The 10,600-nt window shown below is 38.7% G+C and overlaps 1 protein-coding gene across 1 annotated transcript in view; it reads right to left on the reverse strand.

Moving 5' to 3' along the window:
• Positions 1-10,600, reverse strand: part of LPCAT2 (lysophosphatidylcholine acyltransferase 2) — a 63,721-nt gene that overhangs the window by 39,079 nt on the left and 14,042 nt on the right. Inside the window, exons 4-8 of the mRNA XM_081807885.1 lie at positions 10,438-10,550; positions 8,428-8,488; positions 7,197-7,255; positions 5,935-5,969; positions 2,127-2,181 (exon numbers count right to left, since the gene is read on the reverse strand). Of these exons, the coding sequence (XP_081664011.1) occupies positions 2,127-2,181; positions 5,935-5,969; positions 7,197-7,255; positions 8,428-8,488; positions 10,438-10,550 (323 nt within the window). The remainder of the gene's footprint in view (positions 1-2,126; positions 2,182-5,934; positions 5,970-7,196; positions 7,256-8,427; positions 8,489-10,437; positions 10,551-10,600) is intronic.

A 10,600-nucleotide genomic window follows, 5' to 3' on the forward strand; every position in this document is an offset into this window, starting at 1 on the left:
TTCAAAAGTCATAAAGTAGTGAGGAGTGCCCTGAGTGAAAGGTAGCACCATAAATCTAAGAGAAATATAATTAAACTAAGAAGATGAAACTTGAAGGCCACACATCACCATCCTCTTGCCATGGATGGCAATTCTAATACATTGAATCTCACCGACTCTGCTATTTTAGACAGGTTGGCAGCCATTTTGTTTGTGAAGTTATCAAAGGGTATATTCTTTGCCAGGAAATATTATCCAGACAGGTCTAAGAACTGGCGGGAGAAAACAAATATTGTAATCGGAAAGAGAAAGAAAGAAAGAAAGAGAGAGAGAGAGAAAGAAAAGAAAGAAAGAGAGAGAGAGAGAGAAAGAAAGAAAGAAAGAAAGAAAGAAAGAAAGAAAGAAAGAAAAGAAAGAAAAGAAAGAAAGAAAGAAAGAAAGAAAGAAAGAAAGAAAGAAAGAAAGAAAGAAAGAAAGAAAAAGAAAAAGAAAAAAGGAAAGAAAAATAGGAAGGTAGGCAGGCAGGCCGGCCATGACACAGAAGGGAAATGTGGTAATAATGTAATAATGTTCAGCGCAAAAAAGAGGACTTTGCCTACCTCTGTTGTAACAGTTTGACCACTGACACATGTAGACAAAAGAAGTACAGTTCTATGTGTATTTCCACATCTGTTGCTAGATCTTGTTTTAGCTGGGGAGGGTAAATGGGAAGGGGAAGCATATACACTGTATACACAATATCTTCCAAATTTGCACAGAAGACAGTGTGGCTGTTTTAAGTATGAGTTTTCCTGTTTTTTTGTTTTGTTTTGTTTTTAGATAAAGAACACAGGGCTAGTTTATCTCAACAGCTATTAAAGAAGGAAGAGCCTGCTTGGAGTACTTAGAAATAATATAAAATTTCTTCCTGACAGGGTTCCCCAAAATATATCCTATGGAACATCAGTTTCAGGAGGTATCCAGAGAAAAGGGGGTATTGTGGTCAAACCATCTCAAAGGCACTGACAGGTCTTGAGGAAAGAAATCGTATTCATTTTGTTTACCTTGGTACTTCTTAAACTAATTATTAGGGCACAGATTAGTGTTTTTCTCTAGAAACATCCATGTATATTTCAAGAACTAGTGTTTTTTTGGTCATACTGAGAGCTACCGAGCTAGTTTTAAATGTGGGGAAATGTGGCATATAAATAAACAGATCTTTTCCTGGCAGGCAGGCAACCTGCAAGTCTCAAAAATTTCAACCAAAGTTAAACTCATTTTGAAATATAATTTGCCCTCCTATGCCATTTGGTATTGCTGACACCCTCTACATGGCTAAATGACTAAGCTATAAAACAAAGTAAAAGACAGTATTCTTGTGACTTAAATTCCATGTCCTGTCACTTGGAGCACGGGCCCCCACTCAGGACTCTGAATTACATATGCAAGCTTCAAGTTCTCATTACATAACCTATGGATGCAACTGGAAAATGAAATCAAGGGCCTGCCTCACTATTCTGACCCTCTCTTCAGAGGCTACCTGAGAGTATGATTAAAACCAACTCAATTCTGCATTTAGGGGTCCATTTCACGTCACTCCTAAAACCTAAGACCCGTTCTGGAACCAAACTTCAGAGTCTTGAAAATCTGGTCAGAATTTTCAGAAAGATCGAATTACTCCCTCACTCCCTGCCTGCCACCGCAACTCCAGCTGAAAGACTGCCCCATGAACGATGATATGAATGGCCTCCCAGCTAGGATTTCCTCAAGCCTTCCGTGAGGGCTTCTGACCCTCTGTGCCTCTCCCCTTTACAGAACATACTCTTCCAGGAGCTCTAGGCCTCCATCAGCTACTGTAGCTCCTTTTGTGAGGATGTGAAGCCTACCATCCCACTGGGCGGAGGTCAGCATTGAAAGTAGTTATGCAACTCTAGTCAGCCAGGGACGGCTATAATATGGAAGTTCCCGGAAGTTAGTGGTACTTCCTGGTAAGATTCTAAGGGCTGGATCTGAGAGCCAGGTGGGCAGTTTGTAAAAGACCAGGGCTTAGTTTAAAGAGGGTGGATTTAACTTCCAACCTTTGTACAGCTGGGCTCTCTAGATTAGAAGTTCGAAATAAAAGGGAAGGCCAAATCTCCGGTTCCAAGGCTACATGTTGAATGACTTACCTCAACTTCCACCTTCGTGAAGGGCTGGCAGAAAGTAAGCATACAAAGCTGAATGCTGAAGAGAAAAAAGAGCAGGCCATCTTTATGTGGTAATACAAGTAACACCTAATATTATTACTCAACGATCCTTTCTTTATACACAAGCACTGCTACGTCACACTTATATATATTCTGCATTTATAAATGTCACCCTGCTGCTGTAACATTCCTTGGGCTTGAACAAGTATTCGTGCTATTCAAAAGTTACATCACCAAATGCAATATCAAATATGCACTTGTGAGTCAGAGCGGCAGCTCAGCATGCTAAACCCCAAATTTGAAGTCTCCTTGACAACTCAGGCTTGTAGGCCTAAGTCCCTAGAGAAACTACCGAGGCCACAGGTTAAGGCACATAAGGGTGTTTATAGGACAACTCCTGAGTAGAACATTACGTTTCTAAACTCTTTCCTGATATGAAACAAAGAAAAAGAAAAGAAATCAGCGGGTCTTTCCCTAAGAGCAGAAACTTTATCGTAACTGTCCCAATTAATAATAAATGTTTAAGTTATGGAGAAATTTTCTTTCATTGTAAAGCTGGACAAAGGACAAAGGCTTTAAAATGATTATAGCCAAACTCTTCAAAGAAAATTTTTGAAAATAGTTGTTTCTATGTATGGCTTTCTAATACATATTTAGACTCTCTGGATAGGATGTCAATGGGATTTTTATTTCACCTCATTTAGACAGATGACCCAGAATTCTGGCAGAGTGGATTAATCTACGTGTTTAAGAAAACAACCAACCTGTTTTTGCTATTGAGAAACTAAAATTGGGGCACCTGGATGACTCAGTTGGTGAAGCATCTGACTCTTGATTTTGGTTCAGGTCATGATCTCAGGGTCGTGACACTGAGCCCCGTGTCAGGCTCTGTACTCAGTGGCGAGTCTGCTTGAGATTCTCTCTGTCCCTCTCCCTCTGCCCCTCCCCTCCTCTTGTGCTCTCTCTCTCTCGCTAAAAAAAAAAAAGAAACTAAAATATGATTTATCTATAAAAAATTACTTAAAGGACTTACTTTACACAAGAAATTTGGAAATTTAAACAAAGAAGGGATTTAGGTAGATATACCAATTCCATATATAATTATAAATTGTGAATGTTAAGTATCAGTTCTCAAATTTTCCATCTGAGAGGAAAATAATCTTTTACTTTCAACCCCAAGCAAATAAAATCAATCCATATTATTTACCACAAAATAAACTGTTCTTGATTTATTTAAATTGAGCCTTGGAATTTAGTGACTCAAATAGATAAATCTGTTCTGAAAATTCTGAATGCTGTAAGAAAGAAAGAAAGAAAGACAAAAACAGAAAGACAGGAAGCAAGGAAGGAAGAGAGGGAGGAAGGGAGGGAGACAGGGTGGGAGGGATGGTGGGGAGGGATGGAGGAGGGAAGGAAGGAGCCAGGCATAAGATCTCATTAAAACTGTGTTGTCTACATACACCCAAACCAAACACTTCTCGGACCCACACAAAACAGATTTTTCCATAGCTGCCCCTTCTATAAGTGTACTCCCTAAGTTTATTAACCTTCTCCCTTAGGCTATCTGCCTTAGTATAGACTCTCTTCCTTACAATCTCAGTCTAGACTCACCCTTAGAGCGAAGGCAATTGAGAAAACGGACTTAAAAGTAACAGCACAGTGGGGCGCCTGGGTGGCTCAGTCGGTTAGGCGGCTGCCTTCGGCTCAGGTCATGGTCCCAGGGTACTGGGATCGAGCCCCGCATCGGGCTCCCTGCTCGGCAGAGAGCCTGCTTCTCCCTCTCCCTCTGTCTGCCGCTCTGCCTACTTGTGCTCTCTCTCTCTGTTAAATAAATAAAAATCTTAAAAAAAAAAAAAAAAAGTAACAGCACAGTGCTAAATACACCATGAAGCCCATCAGAAGATAAAAGTGGAAATGAGAGTCACCATAGGCAAGTGCAATGTGGCACCTGGACAAAACATAATTGTGCCTTTTGAGGATTTTGTGTTTATCGGTCCTAAAAAATCTTTACCTCTGGAAAAATGTTTTCCCTCTCTTTTCTGAATTCCCTCTCCTATTTTCTTTTTCCCTTTATCACACATGTCCCAGGTTAGATGGCAAGATTAACCCAACCGTTACATTTTCTATCCTGATCCCCCTTCCAGGAAGGCCTTCCTGTACTTGACCTTCATGCCCACTTGCACTGCCACGCAAGTTACACAAGGCACACTGACCACACACTGACCACACAGGGAACCTGCAGTCACTGTCGCTGTAAGGAACTTAAATTATAAAGACCCTGAGGATGACACACCTCAAGACACACAATGATGTTCTGCACCCAGTTTTTAGGCACTCCCTTTTCTAAAATGCTCTCGTACGATTTGTTTCTCCTCACTTGCCCTTGTATAAAAAGCCAAAAACCAGGAACTCAAGATCAACAGTGACACGAAACATGTATTCTAGACAAATGAATAAACCGATTTCCTGAAGAGCTAAAGATCACATAACGCCTAGATATCCTTTGCAATTGATGGTATTTTGAGCGTCGTTTACTTAACTTCAACTATGAGGGACCGAAGCATAATAGGAACATACGTGTCTCACATGTTAATAAACACTAACACATGTAACTGGCCCATCAGTTACCTATTCTGATTTAAATTTATTATTTCAATGAAATTCACACACACAAAACGGAAAAAATCGATATGTAGTATAAAAAAATCAGACTTTCATATGTTGTTTGGATGATCTAAGGAACTCACAAGGTACCTGAAGGCAAATGATGATTCCCCTTTACATATGTCCAAGTGGTTGTCCATGCATCAACAATGTTATGTGAACTCTCTATGTTCAGTATTAAAAGGCATTGCTGGGTAAGCCCCCGGGCAAAGCCCTCAAATCCAGGCATTTTATACATGGCTCTCACTGCAGTATAAACCAGCTCAGACTTATCCAGGGGGAACTCGACAAAAGGCCTTGAGGGAAAGTAAGATTCTACATGTTCTGTTCTTTCTAAAGGCCTGTTTCACTTCAGCTTATTTACTGGTGAGCTGTATTCTTCTCCTCTCTTAAATGTTTATAGAAACTGCTGATCCCTATGATTTTAAAGTCCAAGAATGGAACTGAAAGCTTAGCTATTTTCTCAGCTCAGATCAGACACATCACTGCTATTTCAGGCCATATGATGCAATGGCTCTGGACTGCTTAAACTGATATAGTAAAACAACAATGGAGACACCAGCTAATATGCTGTCTGCAGTGGAAATAAAACTACAAGATTAAAGCTAAGTAGGATGCAAACCAGGTCACTGGACTGGTTCTTAAGAATTGGTAGATACACGCTTGAGACCCTAAGAACATGGCAGACAGCTAGAATTCTGCACATGGGAGGGGCCAGGGACTAATGGACAAGATAGTGATGCTCTCTACAGAGACTTCTCAGTGACAAGATTTCAGGATCTGATTAGAAATCTTTACTCTTAGGGGCGCCTGGGTGGCTCAGTCGGTTGGGCGTCCGGCTCTTGATTTCGGCTCAGGTCCTGATCTCAGGGTTGTGAGATCAAGCCCTGTGTTGGGCTCAGGCTCTGGCTCAGCAGGCAGAGTGTACTTGTCCCTCTTCCTCCCCCCTCTTGCACACACACAGTCTTTCTCAAATAAATAAATAAATAAATAAAATCTTTAAAAAAAAGAAATCTTTAAAAAAAAACAGGCTTATTTTTTCTTAAAAAAAGAAGGAATACATGATCTCTTTTTTCTTCTCTTGAATAAAATTTAAATAAACCAATAATAGAGAGAAGCGACTTACAATGTATATCCTTGCCACGTCCAAGTCACGGTATCCTACAATAACAGAAGTATTTAGACTGTTAGTTCAGTGAAAAAATGCCAAATAAAACCCAAATCTTATTTTAATATTGGTAGTCGTATACTTTCCTTCTGAATTAAAAGCAGTATGTTGAAAAGTAAAATGAGCCTATTATCAGCAGTGAACTGCTCTATGAATTCTTGAATTATTTATCTATGCAGCAAAAATCTGTTTTCCATATGTAATCACCTATCTTTTTATGGAATTAAGTTGCTCTTAATTTTTAATAAAGCTATGTGCATGCTTAGCTATTTTTCTCCTAATATGGACATATCTGGGTAATTAATTTGCTTACAAACCCCAGAATATATCTTTTCTCAAAAAGAGGGGGATGGGTATTTGGAAGAAAAGATTAAAATAGTACATAGTGAAAGAATTTGAGAAAATGCCAAATAGGCAGAAGTAAAATAAGTAAATTTTGATGGATTTTAATTTTTTTTAACTCCAGATGTTGAAAGTTGAGAAGCCAGCTACTGAAAGAAAAGCTGAATTGAGCAAGAACTCTTTACCTTAAATAACATAGATAATTAATTACAGCCTGATTTTTTATGTAAAGTCTCTAGTAGAGAAAGTTCCTCTCAGAACCAAAACAGATTCCAAAATACCTTTCTTTATAGGAAAATGGTGGCACCATCCATATCCAGAGGACAATGTTGTACCTGGCTGGAGCAGAGAGACTGTTTCCTAAGCCAACTGTGCACTTTCTATAGGATAACAGATTCTTTTCCTATATATCTTCTTATTTAAGTTACTTGCTAAGAGTTACACAGCTAGTAAGTACTGAGCCAGGAATGAAACACCAAGGCAATCCCAAATTTATCCTGCTACACCAGTTATCCTTCCAGTAATAACCGTTGAATCAGGAAAAGTCTCCTTGTGGGCTTAGTGAAAATCACTTTACGCAAGTTTTCTGCTACGCAGTCTAAGACCCCGGTACCATTACTGTGACAATAGAGTAGAAGCTAAGGAAATGCCTTCTTGGAGCTTAATAACAGCAGAACAAAATATAATATCGGTGTCCACAAGTACGTGCCTATCTTGCAAACTTCTAAACACTCCATGTGGCAAGGGGTATGGGGTCTGCCCATGTTCTTCCACCATGTGTCTATTCAGTGCTTCATTCAAAGTTTAAAAGGGGTGCTAGAGAATCTGTGCTGTTCGGAATGTCTGAGATTTTTCCCACAGTAAAACACTATGCTTACCAGCTTGTTTGGGTATCTGAGGAGGATTGGCTGCACCGGAACTCCAGGAATGAAGGCTCCTATAACCACAGTGAAATATTATAGCATCTTCCTTATATGACTATAAGGTTTACAATGAAGAAAATTAATAATAAATGGTATACCTATCCTTACTGGTTTAAGAGTACACATAAACTATTTGCTAATTGCCCGTAAATCCCTAGTGCTCACCAAAATGAGAGAGTTCTAAAATTCAGAATTATGAAACCAAAATATTAAATGTTATGCCCAAGTCGCTGAAAATATTTATTTACATCTCCACGTGTTTTCATTTTCCAAATACACATTATTCAAAAGGGTTTAAAAAAAAAAAGTGATAACAAAGTCAAAACCAAGAGAAACTGAGGAGAACAAAATCTAAATAAAAGCGAGGGGCGCCTGGGTGGCTCAGTCGTTAAGCGTCTGCCTTCGGCTCAGGTCATGGTCCCAGGGTCCTGGGATCGAGCCCCGCATCGGGCTCCCTGCTCAGCGGGAAGCCTGCTTCTCCCTCTCCCACTCCCCCTGCTTGTGTTCCCTCTCTCACTGTGTCTCTCTCTGTCAAATAAGTAAATAAAATCTTTAAAAAAATAAAAATAAATAAAATAAATAAAAGCGAATACTTGGAGCAAGGACTACCCCCACTTGCTAGAAGAGAGTTCTAACTTTGGCTCTGAGCATTCTAGCAGCCAATACAAAAACATGTTAAAGCATTACCAGTTACTAGGAAATTATGTATGAAATTACACATTACTGTGAAATTAGTGACTTTATAATATTAAAAAAAAGGAGTGAAGCACAGAAGGCATCTGAAGGCATTATAATGATCACTAAAATAGTTTTCTATCGGATAATGCAGGAACTAGGGTGTTTGTGAGGGTATCCTTGGAGGAAGAGACAAATCTGCTAGTGGTTTCTGTGTGTGCGTATGTGCACGCAACCGGATACACTATCAAATGGTTCACATGTACACACACACAAACATGCATGTGCGTGCCCACACACACGAGCACATATACACGATAATCCAAGGAAGAAGGGGTTATGATACCAAAACGAAAGTAAAGGAGTGAGTTCTGTGGATTCACAATATTAAAAACTTTCTATTGGGAAAGAAATGCCCAGGACAAACTAACAAGTTGTTTTGTGTATTAGTAACAGATCATTTGAGAAACTGTCCATACTTTGTTATAGTACATAATTTAATTGATCTCACCTGGTTTAAAAGTAATCAAACAGGAACGATTAGTACAAGTACCTTCTGGGAAAACTAGTATCTTGGGAGAAAAGGAATACGTAGATTTAATATTTCAGTCTAATTAATAGATTGTCTCTTTACTCACTTTCTTATGACTTCACAAAGAGCCGCCAGTTCTTATAAAACAAAAGTGAAATAAAAGGCTAATACTTGATTCTATCGAAAGCTAGAATCGGATTATCCAGTTTTCCTCTAAAAGAACTGCTATCTGACCATTGAAATAATTAGAAAATGGATTAAAGCTTTGAATAGAAAATACACTTACTAAATGTTTCTTAATGACAATGCTAATGATCTGGATAAACTTAAAAGAAGATGCAGACCCTAAGTCCTGGTCAAAGAGCACATTAAATTCTTTGTTCTACTGCTTTACATCCTTAACCAAATCATTCCTACTTCCTTGTTTCTGTTTTCCCGTTAAAGGATATTCACTCCTACAACATACAGTTCAGGGATATATGGAGGAGGGAAAAAGGAGAAAATACTTACAACATGCTTTATGCTTACTTGGGTTAGTGGACATATGGAATACAATTTAGTATCTTTTTTGAGAAAGTATTTTTAGCTTTTAACATAAGTCCTTTCTGTTCTTCATGTGAAAGACATGCAGCGTAGTTAGTTTCCCCATTAACTGAACAAGCTGGATTTTCTGAAGCTTTTAGAATTTGGCAATGAGTGAATCGTTAAGTACATAAAATAAAAACAGAAAATTCCTGCACCCACAGCAGTTAGTATGTGTACTTAGTTGGTATTTGTATTTTATAATAATTAGAAAGGGAAAACATTATTAGGCGAAAGTGCCACCATGATGGGTTATTTATAAAATAAAAATGATAAGTGTATGCAATTTCATCCCTCAATTAAAAAACAACAATAACAACAAACAGGTTTCTTATCACAACTGGTACAATATCAAATATGGTTCATTCAGTGGAAATGCTACAGCTACTCTATTAACAATGAGTGGATATAGAGTAAATCATAAAATCTCAGCTCTGGAAGGGGCATTAAAAGCCATCCAGCATTGCCAATGCTTGAATTCTTTCTACAATATCCCCCCCAAGTGGTTGCTTAGTCAGTGCCTGAAAATTCTGGAGAAGGAGTTCAGATCAGATCATTCTACCTCTGGACAGAAAGTTCCTTGAGATGAGTGAGACGGGCTAAAATCTTACCTATTTGTTAACTTTGGCCTACCAGTCCTAGATATAGCAGCTGGATTCAAAGAGAAAAACCGAACCCTTATTCCAGGTGCCGTTTCTTCCTGGTCACTTTTTAAGTCATTCCTCACGTGCCGTGGTTTCTAAACCTCCTGGTGGGTCATACTCCTCTTAATATTTTAACATCTACACATCATCATGGGTGGCCAGATCACTACCAGATCATGAGTCCTGCTAGAGGTCCCCTACTTACACCTGGGCCAAGGTAGAGTGATACTTATCAGAATTACCCAGGAGGCTCCCTTTATCCAGAAAATGTTGCCCCTCCCTCGCCTTAAAAAGGCATTCTAGGAGATAGGGGTAGTAAGATGGTAAAGTCTGAAAAAGTTCTCTAGGTGATTCGGATGTACCCCCTGAATTGAAAAGCCCTGTCTAAATATACTTCGGATAAGATTAAGACCATAATCGCTTTTAAAAAAAAAATAAATAAACCTACCATATTGTTGAGTATATTTGAGCTTTGATATTTTGTCTTTAAGATAATAAATTCAGAGGTAGAGAATTACTTTTTATGACACAAAGTAAAAACTGTTTCAAAGAGTTTGGAGGATAAGAAAGAATGATACATTAATCCCATGGAGTATCTCATGGGGAAGAGGACTTTTTAATACTCACTCATTTGTTCTGTTTCTATTATGCCGAAAACACCCAGCATAGGTGTCCCCAAATGCTGCCATCTGTGGATCCAAATGATTTACATATATACAATAAGTAAACTCGCCGTATATCTAAACGAACTTCCGTATTTTACCTGTGGCCACTGCCCTCCTGATGTTGCTCGCCTTACTATTTCATTTATTGTGTTTTTTCGAGAGTCCGGATCTACCCGGGATACCAGCACTGGCTGCAAAGCTCGTAATAGTCCTTTAAAACAAACAAAAGGTCAGAGCCAAGTCATTTTTTTTTTTTTTTTT

The sequence above is a fragment of the Leptonychotes weddellii genome, chromosome 16 (assembly GCF_054177405.1).
Source record: "Leptonychotes weddellii isolate Sample4059 chromosome 16, ASM5417740v2, whole genome shotgun sequence".
Classification (NCBI taxonomy): domain Eukaryota; kingdom Metazoa; phylum Chordata; class Mammalia; order Carnivora; family Phocidae; genus Leptonychotes; species Leptonychotes weddellii.